The sequence below is a fragment of the Chaetomium fimeti genome, assembly GCF_033439085.1.
Source record: "Chaetomium fimeti strain CBS 168.71 chromosome Unknown B0H64scaffold_3, whole genome shotgun sequence".
Classification (NCBI taxonomy): domain Eukaryota; kingdom Fungi; phylum Ascomycota; class Sordariomycetes; order Sordariales; family Chaetomiaceae; genus Chaetomium; species Chaetomium fimeti.
In genome coordinates, this window is record NW_026944331.1 from 3349119 (window position 1) to 3365940 (window position 16822).

At 57.8% G+C, this 16822-nt stretch overlaps 6 protein-coding genes across 6 annotated transcripts; 2 read left to right on the forward strand and 4 right to left on the reverse strand.

Moving 5' to 3' along the window:
* The first annotated feature begins 395 nt into the window (after positions 1-395).
* On the forward strand, positions 396-815 carry B0H64DRAFT_392798 (uncharacterized protein). Its single transcript, XM_062803588.1, has 2 exons — positions 396-594; positions 688-815. Exons 1-2 carry the CDS (start codon positions 440-442, stop codon positions 806-808), a joined length of 276 nt encoding a protein of 91 aa, XP_062661203.1. The 5' UTR covers positions 396-439; the 3' UTR covers positions 809-815.
* A 694-nt stretch (positions 816-1509) lies between these two features.
* Positions 1510-5203, forward strand: B0H64DRAFT_339591 (uncharacterized protein). Its single transcript, XM_062801207.1, has 7 exons — positions 1510-1668; positions 1722-1806; positions 1932-2060; positions 2111-2161; positions 2217-3006; positions 3055-4853; positions 4907-5203. Coding segments are annotated over exons 1-7 (3048 nt in total). The 5' UTR covers positions 1510-1666; the 3' UTR covers positions 5099-5203.
* B0H64DRAFT_392802 (uncharacterized protein) lies at positions 5204-6162 on the reverse strand (the record flags this gene model as incomplete). The annotated part of the gene is made up of 2 exons (XM_062803589.1): positions 5204-6006; positions 6078-6162. Coding segments are annotated over 2 exons (759 nt in total), but the record flags the coding sequence as incomplete, so codon positions are not given.
* A 203-nt stretch (positions 6163-6365) lies between these two features.
* On the reverse strand, positions 6366-7486 carry B0H64DRAFT_129935 (uncharacterized protein). Its single transcript, XM_062798104.1, has 2 exons — positions 7060-7486; positions 6366-6995 (listed from the first exon to the last, which is right to left on the reverse strand). Exons 1-2 carry the CDS (start codon positions 7354-7356, stop codon positions 6552-6554), a joined length of 741 nt encoding a protein of 246 aa, XP_062661206.1. The 5' UTR covers positions 7357-7486; the 3' UTR covers positions 6366-6551.
* Positions 7487-8630: 1144 nt separating this feature from the next.
* B0H64DRAFT_416648 (translation protein) lies at positions 8631-12717 on the reverse strand (the record flags this gene model as incomplete). Its single annotated transcript, XM_062805182.1, has 7 exons — positions 8631-8966; positions 9208-10262; positions 10621-10625; positions 11028-11029; positions 11759-11995; positions 12100-12280; positions 12455-12717. The coding sequence occupies 7 exons, from the start codon at positions 12715-12717 to the stop codon at positions 8631-8633; spliced, it is 2079 nt and encodes a 692-aa protein (XP_062661207.1).
* A 212-nt stretch (positions 12718-12929) lies between these two features.
* B0H64DRAFT_357736 (RNA polymerase I-specific transcription-initiation factor-domain-containing protein) lies at positions 12930-16737 on the reverse strand. The gene is made up of 3 exons (XM_062801624.1): positions 16326-16737; positions 14319-16263; positions 12930-14263 (listed from the first exon to the last, which is right to left on the reverse strand). The coding sequence occupies exons 1-3, from the start codon at positions 16471-16473 to the stop codon at positions 13132-13134; spliced, it is 3225 nt and encodes a 1074-aa protein (XP_062661208.1). The 5' UTR covers positions 16474-16737; the 3' UTR covers positions 12930-13131.
* Between the last annotated feature and the right edge of the window lie 85 nt (positions 16738-16822).

The window sequence follows — 16822 nt, forward strand, 5'->3', positions numbered from 1 at the left end:
TTATGTTTACCCGCACATTTGGCCGTTGTTTGCCCCGAGGTGTGTCGTTCGGGCCCACGAGGACCTCCACAGTCCCTTTGAAGGTGCCACGCCGTCTCCATTGGTGAGCCGGAGCTCACACCAAATCAGGGTTGAATACCACTGGCTTGGCTCCGCATCGAACCACCCCTCAATGCTGCCAAAAGATGACGACGGGTTCGCAGTGGAGCCAATATCAGCTGGTGTTTGTCCACCCTTTCTGGAACCCCTCGAAGAACCCATGCCGGCATCACCAACCGACAGGTGGAGGAATGACAAACTTGTTAACAAGCTTTGCCAAGTCTTCCCGTCGATTGTTGTTAAAGAGGGTCGTACCCGAAGCCCCACCTGGTTCTTCCCTTCCCCCCTCACTGAACCTTCGCTGTCCCCCAAATGCCCCTCATCCGCTGGATCTGGCAGCATGCCCCGCAATGGAGCCGCGCCGCCTGGCGGCTTCCGATCTGTCAAATCCGCACATCGAATCAAGAAGAGCACATGTTTCGATCCCTCCACCCGATTGGCCGCCGAGGAAGAGCAAGAGACCGTTGCATCAGGGCAGTTCTTGCGTCTTGCTTGCTGCACGAGTTCCAGTTAGCGGCTCCTGTTCCCAGAAGAGCGGAACTTGACCACACGGGCGAGCGCGAGGCGAGCATGTGTAACTCGGCTTACGAGACTGTCCCGGCCGCCTGCACACCTCAGTTGGGTATCCCGTGCCTTGTGTGCGCATGGCACAGTAATTTATTACCGTACTGGATCTGCCTTGGATTACGTCTCTTTTCGTGGTTCCTGACTCGTGGGGTGTTTTAAGAAAGATCGAGAATTTGATGATGCTGTTGGGCAGTTGGTGCCAAGCAGCTACCGCAGCACAAGCAGTAGCGTTCGAAACTAAGACCGATGGGACGAAGTTTCATTTGTTCGTTCCCCTGCTTTTGTCAGTTGGCAACTTTGAAAGTTCAGGCCATGGTCGGGCTTGCTCCGTGGCTCTTTCGCGGTTCTTTCCTTGCGGAAATACAGTCTTCGTGAGGGACGTGCCACCGTGCCTTCCACGTTTGTCGGGGGCTTGGCGCCTGAATTTACGCTTTCACACCACCACCCACCGAGACCCGGTCTGACAGCCGCTTGTCATTCAGCATTCGGCGCCGACCGTCTCAGTACGTTGGCTGACTTGGCATCTAGATCAGGGAAGTCCATATTCAACGGCCTGACCTAGGCATATCCGGGAAACGTCAAAAGATACTAGCACGGGTACCCGGGGGTTTCGAGGCTATACCGAATCTCTCCGCTCTTTTTTCCCTTCGTTCGGTTTCTCTTTTTTTTTTTTTTTCCTTGACAGCGCCATTTCCTCAAACTCCTCGCTCCAAATCACTCACACGGACGAACGATCTCAACTCGCCGCTTGCAGTTTTGGGCAGCCCCCCCCCCTCCACGCCCGCAACCCACACAACCAACCCACAATCTCCAGAAGCATCCATCTGTCACATCGTCTCGGGGGTTACAGATTCTCTCGATACCCACCGTCCCTTTCCATTGGTTTACTTTAGCTCTTCTGTCTCCCTTTCACCAATCACCGATTTCCTTCCTACATGAAGCCGCTGCTAGCAACGCTGTGACCCTATTTGGTTGAAGCCTCACTGGCACAGCCCTCACCATGTGAGTTTCACTCCTTTGCTGCTCTGCCATGATCCCTGCTAAATCTCACGTAGGAAATTCGGCAAGCATATCCAGAAGCGCCAGCTCGAGGTGCCTGAGTACGCCGCAAGCTTCGTCAACTACAAGGCGCTCAAGAAGGTGCGCCGCCCCTCTTCCTCGTATCCATCATGCTGGCGTCGGTCTGCCTTAGGGCTGACTGAAAGACCAAGCAGGGCGAAGAGACAGCATGAGTCTGTGCACCATCACTGACACTGCACCCGTAGCTCATCAAGAAGCTCTCGGCTACCCCTATCCTTCCACCACAAAATGATGTAGCCCAACGCGCTACCGCAGGGCCCGCCGACTCGCAGGCTGCCCTGCAGGCAAACAAGGCGACCTTCTTCTTCCAGCTGGTAAGGACGAAGACCGAAATTCAGCCCTGGAAACTGCTCACAATACCTAGGAACGAGAACTCGAAAAGGTCAACGCTTTTTACTTACAGAAAGAGGCCGAGGTGCGTCATTCCACATCCCACACCTAAACACCGTGCGATGCTAACCCTGACATAGCTCAAAGTGCGTCTCAAGACCCTCTTGGACAAGAAAAAAGTGTTGCAGTCCCGTCATAGCATTTCTCGGCGGTCTGCCAAGTTCACCACCCTCCAGGAGGGCTTCCAACAGTTTGCGAACGACTTGAACAAGCTGCAACAGTTTATTGAGATCAACGGCACCGCCTTTTCCAAGATCCTCAAGAAGTGGGACAAGACTTCAAAGTCCAAGACAAAGGAGTTGTACCTGTCTCGGGCGGTCGAGGTCCAGCCATTCTTCAACGCCACCGTCATCAGCGAGCTGTCGGACCAGGCCACGACAAGTCTCCAGGAAATCGGCGCCTGGGCCGATGGGGATAATGTCACCTTTGAGGGCCGCCCAGAACACATCGTCAGCAGCCAGCATTTGCCAGGCACAGATGAGGGGGATGCAGACACCTTGCTCCTCGACACCGTTCTTTCTGGCAACGTGGAATCCCTCGGCGATTTGCTGGGGCGTATGCGGGATACTGTGGATCCTAACAGCCCTTTGCTGGAGAGGTTTACGCGGACGTTTTTGTCTTCCATCAATGGGGGGCCACCGGAATCGCTGCGGTTGCTACTTGAGACTGGCTTGGTGGATATACAGTCCGAGGACGACATCAACGAGCGGAATTGCCTGCACCAAGCGGCCATCTACGGCAACTACTTTGTGCTCGAGTACGGCTTGTCAAAGGGTGTGGCTGTTGACAGGACCGACGTGTACGGACGAGTTCCTCTGCACTATGCTTGCATGCATGGCCGGCTCGACATGATTGATACCCTCCTCTCAGGTACGAGCTTATGGCCGTAATGAGTAGCATAAACTAACCGAGATGCAGTCGCACCCGAGACGATCAATCTCATCGACCACGACAACTACACGCCACTCATCCACTGCATCGTTCACAAACACCTCGAGAGTGTCGGGAGGTTGCTTGAACGGTCCGCTCGTCTGGACCCCGTGTCCGATACCGACCATGTCCCTCTTAACCTCGCATGTGAGCATGGGTCATTGGCCATCGCTGAGCTCCTCCTCAAGCACGGTGCCGGGTTATTGGCCGACGCTGAAGGACTCTACCCACAGCACCTGGTGGCCAGGTCAGGACAAACACCGGAGCTCCTCCTCCTTCTCAAGAACTATGGAGCGGACCTGGACCAACTCGATAAGCTCTACGGATGGACTCCGCTTGTGCATGCGGCAAGCGAAGGAAACGTCCCCTGTCTCCGGGCGCTTCTTGACGTCGGCGCGGATCCAAGCATTCTGGACGAGAAGGAACTCCCGGCATTGTACTACGCAGCTTGGGAGGGCCACCTGGAGTGCATGAAACTGCTCACGCCATTCAACCGGGTTAAGAAACCAGAGCCGCAGGCATCAGGGCCCCTTGCCCCCATGATGGGCAGTAGCGCACCCCTCCCAATGTCCTTGGACATGGACGCGATTCCGATACTCGAGCTTCCGCCCCCCATCATTCCCCTACGACGCTACGGTCACAACTTCTTAGATACGAAGACGGTCGTGCAGCTCAACTTCGGGGTTAACGGTGATCAGCCTCTGGTCTTCTTCCACGATAGCAAGTATCCCGCGGCGCGGCTTACCATCTCGTCCAAGGTCTCCGATATCATCCCGAAGAACGTCATGCTTCCCTTCCATGAAGACACCCGGCTTGTCTCGTTCCAGATCGATAATTTCGATTCCTTCACGCTCGACTTTGACGTCTTTCCGGCCTATGGCGCCAAGGTCATTGCCAAAACGGTGGCCCTACCTACTACGTTCCGAGCTCTACTGAACAGCAATACTGGAAGCTGCTGTCTCCCATTGTTCGACCCGCGGCTGCGCGCTATCGGGCAGGTCACCTTCGACGCCCAGATCATCAAGCCATTCCAGGGAAAGCCGCTGGAGATCACCGACTTTGAGACATACTGGAAGGCGACAAGCCAGGTGGATACGGTCACGATGACGCCGGCGATGACTAGCAGCACGTTTGTCACGGGATCCAGCTTATCTGGCGACTTTGTTCGCATCTACGTACAACACACGAGCGACGGCGTTCCGGTACTCTGGCCACAATGGACCGTCAGCTGTGGAGGTATCGACGTGCCTGTGTCGCGGTTGACGCTGGCTCAATTCCGCACCGCCACCGGCAACGGGCCTCATTCTCCCCTTCGCGCTGACGACATCAGCGCGGTTCACCAGATCCTCGCCTCTTCGGGAGGCACCACGCTCCACGATGCACTCGACCTCCTCCCGAAGGACATGCACGTCAACATCCAGGTGCTGTACCCGACGGCCGAGGAACGGGAGCAGTTGTCCCTCAAGGGGCTAGGACTGAGCGCTGACCTTAACGCGTCCATCGACGGCCTTCTCGCCGTCGTGTTCGACCACGCCCGTGCCCAGCGTGCGCAGGGGCAGGGCCCGGAGGCGGTGCGGTCGGTCGTGTTCAGCTCGTACAACGAGAGCGTGTGCACGGCGCTGAACTGGAAGCAGCCCAACTTCCCGGTCTTCTTCTGCAACGACCTGGGGAGGCAGCCGCAGGAAGGGAATAGCGAGACGGAGCACAAGGGGGTCTCGATCAAGGACGCGGTCAGGGCGGCGCAGAGCAACAACTTCATGGGGTTGATCTGCTGCGAGAGGTTGCTGGTAAGCTATTGCTTGTTTCCACGGGGACTGTCGCAGAATGCTAACGATGATAGGATATGGTTCCGGCTTTGGTGGATGCAATCAAAGCGCACGGGTTGGCGTTGGTCGTTGATAAATCGGGCACATGCCTCGGGGCGCCCGCGGTTAGCAACCCGTTGGATCCGTTCCCGCGGTTGCCGAAGGGAGTAGACGGGGTGCTCAAGGGGAATGGTGTGTTGCGGTTTAACGAGTCGATAGACGTGTAGGGTGTAGGTGGCAGGGTGTAGGGGGTAGTATTTGCATGGGCGTGTCAGGTTTACGGTTAAGGGTACATAAAAGGAGACGTATACATCGACACCATCAGAGTGGCGTGTCATTGTAATTCCAGTGTCTATATTTCGAATTAGAGGATATCATACCATTCCCAACCAACGCCGCACGATGCCGTCATATCAAAACGCAACTCCTGATTTGGGCAGTTGATCAACCGGCCAACCGAATCAAGCGCCCTTGTATCGATACTTGTACCCGCTCAACTCCCTCTCAGGGTCGATGCCCGCCATGGAAACCTTGGCGCCCACAATGACGGCCAACACCACGCCCGGCAGCGCCCCCAGCAGCAGCGGGTCAACGCCGCCGCCGGCCTGCGTCCCCAGCTTCACCCGCAGCAGCAGCCCCGTCAGCAGCGCCAGCACCGCCAGCCCCGCGTTCAGCCACGGCAGGTATGCCTCCAGCGGCGACCTGTCCTCTCCCCCTACCCCTGCGCCGAGTATCCCATGTCTTGTCCTCCTCCTCCCTCCGGCGGCGGCCGTTCCCCTCCCCGCTCCTCCTAACCCTGCTGCTGCCCCTCCCAAATCGACCTTCTTCGAAGAACCGGACCCCGACGCAGAACCAGAACCGCCGGAATCCAACCCCGCAAACCCCGTCTCCGTCACCCCCAGCCGCGCGAGCAGCCACCCCGTCGCGGCTAGCGATGATAGGCCTAGTAGGGGTAGCAGGCGGTGGTGGGGTTGGGTGTGGGTGTGGGTTTGGGTTTGGGTTGGGGTTGTGGGGAGGAAGAGGTCGAGGAGGAAGGGGATGGCGGAGAGGGTCGGGAGGAGGTAGAGCAGGCGGTGGGTGGTGGCGTTGCGGGCGTTGTTTTGCGTGGTGAGGGTTGTTATGAGGGTTTCTTGTTCTGTTGTTTTTTTTTGTTTGTTTTTTAGTAATTGTTGGTGGTTGCGTTGGTTATTTGGGGGGGGGGTTTACCTTGCTCATCGAGGATTTCGGCGGTGGAGGAGGCGTCGTCGTCGTCGTCGGAGGGGGTAGTGGAATGTACGGCGGAGGCGGGTTGCTGCGGTGGGTTTTGCCATGGTGTTCTCGGTTGGGTTGGTTGGGGTGTTGGGGTTGTGGTGGTTTTGTTGTTGGAGAGGGCTGGATGGATGGAGCCTTGTGTAAAACGCGGCGAGGCTGAAGAGTTGCTTGGAGTTTGGGCTGCAGCAGGAATGACGTTAATGGTGGGGGAGCAAACGGTTACTTGATAAATGAATAGTTGGTATGTAGATAGCGGGTCCCAGAAATATATGGGATAAGAAATCACGGTAGATGAAAGCTTCCAACCAGTGATTATTGAATTATAGAATGAGATGAGACATGTTTGGCCCCTCGAGACAACAGACTTGGTATCCTGAAAGCAATCAACTGAAAGCAATCGCGCGACAGCCGCCCTGAAACCTCGACATTCTAGTGTACAACCCCCCCTCGCGAGCTGGGCCGCTTGAACGGTCCAGCAAGCACCTCGACCATCGACACAGGCTGCGCATCCCTCCGCCGCATCCTCAGCAACTCCACTACCACCAGACTCAGCAGTATAAACCCCAGGATAAACAGCGGGACCAGGTTCCACCGCCACGCCCGCATGATGGTCAGGTTGCCATTGATGACCCTCCGCTGAGCCGCGCTCGCCAGCGGCAGGTCCAGCACGGCGGCATACCAGTTCTCGGGCGTCCACCTGCCGTCGGGGTACCTGGCCGGGGGCGGGTTCGCGCGGGCGACACTGAGGTCGATGACCTGGCCGCCCGTCTTGGCCGTCTCGACGAAAGTGTAGATGAGGGCGACCATGGTGAGGAGCCAGCTGAGCAGGACGAAGACGGCCCAGATGTGGAAGAACGGGGAGGATCGGTCCCACTTGTTGCACACTCTCGTCAGCATCGTATCTCCTGTGAACCGAGAGAGAGAGAGAGAGACTTACCTTCTTCCGTGACCGTCGCTCCAGCCACAATGCGATGCTCCCGCCGAAGCCGATCAGGATCAGGGCTGTTCCGCCGGCTGCGTTGGCCGTGTGGCCTTGGTCAACGACTAGATTTGCCGGCAAGCCGGTGAGTGGGAACGGGGATCCGTCTGCGGGTGCGACGGCAAAGGGGCCGCGGCCGTTATGGTGCAGGAAGGAGACCATGGAGGACACCAGTCCCATGGTGATGGCGGCATCGACCGCGAGGAGGAAGAGGCAGAGCCCGATGGGCAGCAGTAACGAATGGCGGAGCCTCATGATGGCTGACTTGGACTTGCTGTCTAACAGAGCGCGTATTGTGTGAAGGTCAGGTTGATGGTCTAGCCACTTGGCTGGTGGGCATGGCCACTGAGATAGGGGCAAGGGATATAGTCTCGGGACAGACAAAGGGACGGGTGTGAATAAGCCATGGCAGGAGGCATATTCTTGCGTGTTGAGGATGCAAGACAAAGAACCAGGAGTCAGGGTTGCGATGTGGCTGTCTCAAGAGGCGAAGGCGAAATGAGGGATTGAGGATCAATGGGATTCATCCGCTGGCGTCATGATGATTCAAGGTCTCACGCGCCACTCTGTAGAGATTACCTAGAGCTATCAAGTTCTCACTTGTCATGTATTCTGATCCATCACATATTTCTGACACGAGAAGAGATAGCGGTTCTTTGGGGCATGGGTCATGGTCTGGATGAAGTCTGGACTGTACCACATCGCCGGGATTTTGGTGGGAAAACACGGGATGAGAACATAGAAATGACCAAATGTGAAGCCGGAGGTGGGCGAAATCAATGCGTGGGCTGAAACGGAGCGGGACACGTGCGTGTCAATCTCCGAAAAGGACAAAGAATTGAAAGAGAGAAGGTTGAGGAAGTGTTCTGGAAGGAGCAGGGGGAGGAGAGAGGCCAAGGTGCCAAGGATACCTACATATCGATTGGAGCAGCTGCACTTCGTAGCCGATAAATGCATAACATCATGATATGCACAAATTATCTGCTTGGAGCGATCAAGCTTCGGTACCAAAGTGGGCTGATCATCAGTTAACTCTCAACCACCACAGAGGTCCAACCATGCTGTCGAGGCTAGCCCAGCAAAGGGTGGGCGCCCAAGCAGCCCTAGTGCGGAGGAGGATAGTGTCTACAGCGAGGAACATACCACAAAGCCCCGCCACGCGACAACAGCAAAAACGCACGCTCGTCTCGGCGCCCAAACCCGGCGATGGGCCATTGATGGAGCGCCGCCCAGATCGAGAGTTACCCAGTAATTGCCCCCCTCTCTTTCAACTCTCCCCTCCCCGGCTGCCGCCGCACTCCCCCACACCCACACCCACACATACTAACCCCAAGTCTTCTCCTCCTCTTCCCAGGCCTCGAACAGACGACCTTCCGGTGGTCGCGCACGCTGCCCCTCTTCGCGGCCGTCATCGTCGTCGCCTCGGTCTCCATCTTCAACTACCAGAAGCTGTCGAGCCCCGTGGTGGGCGCGACGCTGTACGCGCTGCGCACGTCGGAGCGGGCGCGCGCCCACCTGGGCGACGAGATCTACTTCGCGCAGCAGATCCCCTGGATCTCGGGCGAGATGAACCAGCTGCACGGCCGCATCGACATCACCTTCCGCGTCAAGGGCACCCGCGCCGGCGGCGTCATGAGGTTCACCAGCTCCCGCCCTTCGCCGCGGGGCATGTTCGAGACGACCGAGTGGAGCTTGGAGACGGATGACGGGGTGGTGATTGATTTGTTGGAGGATGGCGATCCGTTCCGGGCGATGACGGGTGCGGGGGAGGCGGAGGTGGTGGATTTGGTGGAGGAGGAGCCGGCTGCCGCGGCGACGAGGGGGTTTAGGAAGTGAACAAACAGGTAGAGCGTGTTTCCCCCACGCTGGCGGTGATGTGGATGTGGAAGAAGGCGACGAGGGGAAGTCCCAAGGCGGAGGCGTCTTACACGTACTGTACATTTACTGTATATTGTATGATATGATACAAACAACGACACACAACTACGTTACCACTCCGGGGCGCAAGTGCAGCTAAAGCAGCGCGCGCTCGGCGGTGGCCTTCTTCGCCTCGTCGGCGGCGAGTAGCTCCTCAATCGCATCGGCGTGCTCCTCGTCCGGCTTCACGCCCTCGGCCATCATCTCCTCTATCCTCTTCTCCCGCCTCGCCGCCTTCAGCTCCAGATGGCGCTCCCGCGCGGCCTGCAGATGCGCCTCGGCGTCCGGGAACCGCTCCTCCAGCGTCTTCTTCGCCTTGTCGATCCACGTCTGCGGGGGCGGGTCCTTCTTGCACGCGTCCTGGACCTGGATCACCGACCCCTTGGGCCCCGCCACGCACCCCTTCACCACCAGGATCCCCAGCTCGTTGTCCGCGATCAGCACCGGCAGGTTCTGCACCGTCACCCGCTCCCCGCCCATCCGCCCGGGCATCTTCTTCCCCGGCAGCACACGCGAACCGCTACCCTGACTGGGACCGGCCGAACCAATCGTGCGGTGGTTCTTGGAGTTACCGTGACTCGCCTCCTGACCCGAGAACCCATGGCGCTTCATACCACCGGCAAACCCCTTCCCGCGCGAGTTCCCCCGCACATCCACCCGCTGCCCAACATGAAACCAGTCCGGCATGAGCTGCACCCCAACGGGCAACAACCCAGACTCATCCCGCACGCGGAACTCTGCGAGTTCGGCCTTGGGGGCGATCCCCTTCGCCTCGTAGTACCCGAGCAGCGGAGCGCCCACGTTCGAGGCGTGGCGCTCGCCCATGCCGACCTGCACGGCCCAGTAGCCGTGGCGGTCGCGCGTCTTGTTGAGCACCGTCTGCACCCGGTCCAGCTGCAGCACCGTGCACGCGATCCGCGCCCCCGTCCGCCCCATGAACACCGTCATGCCCTTCTTGACCGCGAGCACGCCCGCCCGCATCGGCGTGGTGCGCTCCTTGCGCTTGAGGGCCGCCGCGGGCCCCGCGGTGGGGGCGGGCAGCCCGGATGTGATCTGGTTGAACCGGTGCGGCTTGGCTCGCGCGGGGAGGGTCGACCAGCCGGTCTTGACCGTGCGGGTTTGTGTGGTCGGGAGGAGGAGGGGATTTCGGGTCGTGACGGCGGCGGCGGCGGCGGCGGTTGTGGTGGGGGTGGTGGTGGCCGTTGCGGGGGATGGGCGCAGGGCAAGCAGCCGCCAGCAGTGGGCTGGCAGCCGGGGTGCCATTGTGTGTATTGTGTTGTGTGTTGTGTTGTGTGTCGGTGTCGGTACTTGATCGGTTCGAGTCGAGATGATTTCCGGCTACGATGGCATCGATTGGTACCGTATGTGCGGTGTGGATGGTGTGGACGAGACGGCCTCGACGTCGCCGGACGTCGCGATTTCAAAATGTGGTCAACCCCAAGCACGCGGCAGAAAATTGAGAGCTCCGTTCCGATAAAATTGGGGACCCCGGGACCTTGTTCTCGATTTGGCGGTAGCCAACCCTAACCCCTAATTTGCACGCTGCTCAGGCAGAACTCGTGAAACTCTCATTCACTGCCGTGCATTCCCCCTCTCACCCACAAGGGCTAGCAGACCATCAGTAGCTGATTTCAATTTTCCGAGCTTCATTTCCTCTTACTGAAATTGATAGGTTATATCTGCCCAAAATGGTCTTCTACTTCACCTCCAACGTCGTCACCCCCCCCGGCATATGTCTACGTCGGGAAGGACAAGTTCGAGAGTGAGTGAGATATATTCCATTTTTATGTATCTATCTCAGTATTTTAACTCGTATGTTCATTGTGCAGATGAGGACTTGATCAAATTCGGTTGGGAGGAGGATGTGTGGTAAGTTTGTGAGCCCCCCTCCCCAAGTCACATTCTCACTCTTCCCAGGGTATGAGGTCTCTTGATTCGGTTCCTGGTCTACGATGTTCATTTCTAGTAGTTCCACGTCGACAAACTATCTAGCGCCCATATTTACTTACGCCTGCGCGAGGGCGAGACATGGGATAATATCCCGGAGGAGCTGATCACCGACTTGGCCCAGCTGACCAAGGCCAACTCGATCGAGGGTAAGTGATATCCGAACCCCTTTGGCTGTGGCTGACGCCCCTAGGCAACAAGAAGGATAACATCACCATAATCTACACCCCCTGGTCCAACCTTAAGAAGGATGGCAGCATGGCCGCCGGCCAGGTGAGCTTCAAGGACAACAGGAAGGTCTGTCACCGGTTCCACCCCCCCTGCGGAAGTCCCAAGACACACACTGACCCCCGCAGGTCAAGAAGATACTCGTCCCTCAGCGGGAGAACCCTATTGTCAACCGGCTCAATAAGACCAAGGTCGAGAAATACCCCGACCTGAAGCAGGAGAAAGACGACCACCTACGAGAGCTGCGCAAGAAGGACCAGGCCGCACAGCTGGCGCGGGTGAGTTTCCCCGATTCCAACTCGGCCCTCTTACAACACCACTAACAAACCCGCGTAGAAGAAGGAGGAGGCCCGCGTCGCCAAGGAGCGCCAGGAGAAGAAATGGCAGAAGGACCACGCTTACGACGACATCTTCACCGAGGAGAACATGGAAGCCACGAGCAACCAGAACCGGTCCGAGGACTGGGAAGATGATTTCATGTAGTCGCGCCGCTCGCCTGCTAGTCCAAGCAACCGTCATCAAGCAACCGCGTAGAACCACCCCTTTCCACTTGTCGTGTCTAGACGCCCGGCCCCCGCCCTCCAATCCCGCTCCCCATCTGATTCACGCTCGTCCCCTTGATCTTGTGATCCCCTGGGTTTGCTGCCGCCTCGTAGAGGATATTTGTCGGTGCCCTCCCCAGCTGCATCCACTCCCCCTTGAACCCCAGATACGAAATCCGCGTGACGTCCTCTTCCCCGTCGCCGAAATTGTCAGGGAAGAAGAGCGTCAGGCGGCGGACGGCGTTGAACCGCGCCCGGCGCTGTATGTGGGTGTCAGTGAGTCAGTTCCCCATAGCTTGCCACACTCTAAGGTGAGGTTATCCCGCAATAAGGAAGGGAGAGGGAAAAAAAGAAGAAAACATACCACAGCCAACTCCTGCACCTCCCCCGTGCGGCTCAGCTCAAACTCCTGCGTCCCGCTGGTCTCCTCGGCCACGCCAAAGTCGACGTCGTCGCGATTGATGATGACGCGCATCGTCTTGGGCGCCGAGTCCGAGTCCGACGTGCGCAGGAGGATGGAGTGCAGCTTGACCTGCCCAGTGAACCTGTCCCTCAGTTAGTCAGTCAGTCACACTCAACACCGCGACCCCTTTCAACTCGAACCACCCGGCCCGACCCACCCAAAACTACGCCTACCGAACGATAAAGGAAAGAAGAAGAAGAAGAATAGCAAAACAATGCCGTGAAATAATAATAACAACAACAACAAAGAAACCTACGGCACATTAACCAACAACTGCTCATCCACATCACTCGCCAGCTCCGGTTCCGTCCTCAGCCGCTCGGCCCACGTCTTGCGCACGACGGCGCGGGCGGCGCCGTGGTCGGCCTCGTTGAGCGCCGTGACCTGGTCGAAGTGAATGTGCTGGTAGAGGGAGAACTGCAGCGCGGGGGCGATGTCGTCCGAGTGGTCGTGGTCGTGGTGGTCGTCTCCGCCGTGGGAGTGGGAGTGGGCGTGTTCGTCGTGGCAGTGGTGGGACATGGTGGTTTTCTGTTGTTGATTTTTTTATTGTTTATTTAGTTGGGGGTGTGAGTTTGGAGATGGGGTGTTGGTTGTTGGTTGTTGAATTTGTGTAGGTAGTGTTTAAACTGAGTTGGTTGCTGGATGGGAAAGTTGTATTGGTCGAGTGAGGAGTCAAGTTTCGTGCAGTTATTGTTTGGCTGAGAGAGCACTAACAATTTCGGAGGTGGACTGCGAAAAGCCATGCAACCCAGAGTCGACGTACCACATATTGCGCCGGAGAATTTGATAGTAGTTTCACAGGATAAGCAAAGGCCGCTTCAAAAGGATTATATATTATAGATTGCTTCCTTAAAGGAGAGCTAGCACACCTCATCTCCTACAGATGTACATATCTGGTCCCACTCTCCTTCTCAACCACCACCCACAACCACCCTACCGAAACCCACTCAACCTTAACTCACTCTTCCTCTTCATCTTCTTCAACGGGCTCCTCTTAAACGGCGAAAACGACGGCCGCGCCCCAAACAAGCCCGGTAGCACCTGCGACCTGGGCTGCGACGGCGTGCCCTGCGACGGGCCGCCCTGCTCCGGCTGTGCCAGCTGCGACGAGAAGATCCCCCCTCTCGCCATTCCCGAATCCCGCCGATACTCCTTCCTCAGGGGTGAGCCAGCAAACACCCTCGGCGACCCGAACGCCCCCGTCTGCTGCTGCTGCTGCTGTGACGAGAAATCCCACGCCCGTCCTGGAGTCTGCTGGATCTGGGCCTGACTCTGACTGTGACTCTGACTCTGGCGCTGGCTACTGCCGCTCGGCCCCGTCGAAAGAATCGTTGGAAACGGCTGCGAAGACAAGCCGCCCAAGGACTGCGAGGACGAATCCAGCATCATGGAATCGTCGCCAAAGATGCGCTGCGACAGCCGCTCCGCCTTTCGCCGGCGCGCCTCCATCTTGCGCCGCCGGCGATTGAGGGCATCCTTAGCTTCAAGGTCCTGCCCGGGTTTCCAGGTGATGTCGTCAGGGTCGGCGCCCAGGTCCCAGCGCGAGAGGGCGAGGACGGGCTCGCCGTGCGTGGTTGGGGAGGTGTCCAGCGTGGCGTACTTGCGCAGGCGGAGAACCACGGCGTCACCTTCTTCCTCTGATAGTTCGGCTTTGACTTTTTCTTTCCCCTTTCCCTTGACGAAGCTCGGAAGTGGCGGCTGGGAGGGCATAATAGAAGGTGAGCTGGGGAAGGGTAAAGAGCTCGAGAGTTGGCTCTCGGTGGCTGTCCAAGATCGAGGTAGCGCCGAGACGCCGATGTTGCTAAGGAACATCTCGGCTGCCATGTTCTGCAAAACTTCCTCCCGGTTTTGACGGCGAGGGCCTTCTTCCCCGTTGGGTCCGAGAAACAGGTCTCGTAATTTATCGACGAGGTCGTCGGGTCCGAAATCGATGAGCGGACGACGTGCCTCTGGCACGAAAAGCCACTCGCCGGCGTGTCGGTGCAACGCTTCCTGCTGAGCATCCCATTCGCGGGCCAAGTGAATGAGGTCGACACCTGCCCCTCGGGATACTGCCAGATCCAGCCTAAGAGATCGTTAGCAGATTCGACGAGGTAAAGGGGCTAGGAGACATCTCGTACAATGAATGTCGAGGCACATAGTCGTCTTCCTTTCCCCGCTCCATCGCGTCCCCGATAAACCCAAAGTCCACCCCGCCTATCTGAGACGACATCCCATCGCGACCCATAGTGGCCGGCTCTACGGCAGACAACCGCTGGGCAAGGAGCCTGAAATCGACACGCAGCTGGATACCTGCCTTCAACTTCTCCAGCGCCAAAGACTCGACCCCCTTTTTGCCAAACACGGCACGCTCATCAAACTCGTCCGGCACCGCAAACGCATCCGTCAAATCCTGCAACAGTCTAAGCCGCCTATTGCCGCCCGTCTCAAGCGTCTCCTTCGTATCGGGCGGCAAAAGAGACAGCGCCGCCTCGCTGGACCAAGCACACAGCGCGCTGTGCACATCCAGGTTCTGGCCGAGGGTCAAAAGCTGAAAGAAGCGCAGCCGCGCCCTCCGCATCGCGCGGCCCGCCTCCGACGTGGGCTCGTCGCTGCCCATCCGGCGGCCGGCGGGGAGGATGCCCAGGCCGACAAAGTTGGACGGGCTCTGGAGCGAGACGAGGTCGCGGTGGTACCGGACGGGCGTGCCCGGTTCCGGGTTGATGAACCAGAACACGGTCATCTCGGTGTTCTTGGTGGAGCGGACACAGGCGAAGCAGGCCATGAAATCATTGATGTAGGCGCCAGGCGAGACGTCCAGGCGGAGGGTTGGATCGCTGACGTCCTTCTGGTGCGGACAAGATATGAGGACGTCGAGGGTTAATGTGTCGTTTTTGCCCTCTTTCACCGTCACCCAGAGAAGGTTGACGGTGGTGAGAATGAATGCTTGTGCAGGGTCTAGTCGTGAGGGGGCTACGTCGAGGATGCGATGCCTGTCCTTTTGCAACACTAAGTGGGAGACGGGATGCATCTTTCGGGTACCGAGGTCGAATAGATGCAAGTTTTGGGGGCCGCATAGCAAGAGGAGTCGTCGCGGGGGCTGTGGTTCGGGCTCGGTGCGGGATTGTTCGGGCGGGCTTCTCGCGCGGCTCACCGAGCGTCTGGGCGGCCTGCGATATTTTTGCCCAAAGGACAACCACAAGAGCTTGTGTGGTTGCGGCTCCGCCATGGAGTTCGAAGGCAGCTTCGGGATGAATCCCGATACGATATTCCCGCACATCCTCATGACTGGTGTTAGATTCTTCGGCCTGTTCCGGCGACCTGTGATCTCCCATAGACTCCAGTATCCAGCCTGGTCAATGGTGGCTATCCGAGGTGTGTCCTCTTCAGGATGCCGAACGAAGCAGACATCCGCCTGCAAGCTCCCGCCGGTGCGCTCACAGGATATGGTGAAGAGCGGATCGGCAAAGATTTGGCTACCGACGGGTTGCCCGGAGGGCCGTATCGAGGCCCTGACAACCGGCATGGGTATCATCCGGAGCTCGGGCTCATACACGGTGGTCGATGTACCATTGGAGACGAGTAGCCATCTGATAGGGTCGTATCTCCTTGGGTCGAGGGCAAACTTGACCAAGGAGATTGGGCCGCCGTCCTGGCGCCACTCCCCCTCGAGCTTGGTGTCGGCAACATGAAGGGGCACTTTGATATCCGCCGCGGTCCAGGTCCATTCCTCACGGGCGAGACTGATCAGGCGTAGGATATTTCCAGAGACGCCGGAAGCAACGGCTAACACCGGGTGGCTTTTTGCCGAGTCGCCCTGTCGCAAGTCGGCCACTTCTCCAACGGAGAACAGTGGTGTTCTCTCGTCTAGTGCAGGTTCTGCGTTCGTTTGGGACGAGGCGATCTCCTCCAGAAGGAGGGACTCGATGGCCTCATCATTCACGGCAGCCTCGGGGAGATGTTCGGACAACCAGTACTTTTGCGATCTCGCAACCTGGGCAGGGCCCAAGTCACCGAGTGGCGAGGTTGGAGCCTTCGCGGGAGCACACCATTGCGTGAATGGCGTTATTTGTTTAAAGTGAGAGGCTATATTGTCAACACGAGAACGAGAGGATGGACGAAATACCGTATCAAAATAAACTACTCACTCTCATCCTTTGCCAGGTTTCTCCCTATCTGGCCGATGCACTCGTCGCCTTGGGCTGGGGTATACGTTAAGCGTCCAATGATGCCGTCCGCGGGAACCCGGCGAGCCTTGGCCCGGGTAGGCTGGACGGCGTTTTTCCTATCATCCATTGGGACCTATCGTGATGGGAAGTTGAAAGTATGAAGACCACGCGATCATTCTCTCTGCTCTGCAACGCAGAAAGCAGTGTTTGTCGGTTTGTTCAAGTCAGGTCGGAATCGCAGTGAGCGTTTGTTGCGTCGGATGAGGTGCGCAACATCGAGCGATGCTGTCGAAAAGTGGTGATTGGTGCGTCGTTTCGTCTTGGATTAAATATTAATACGATGCCTTCTCTCCGAATTTCAAAGCCTAAGTGCATCAGTTGTATGTACCTCGGAAAGGTTATTCGATGAAGGATTGAATGTCAACTGAACCCAAAACGGAGATCATAAGGGAACTTTTTAGCGGGGCATGGGAAGG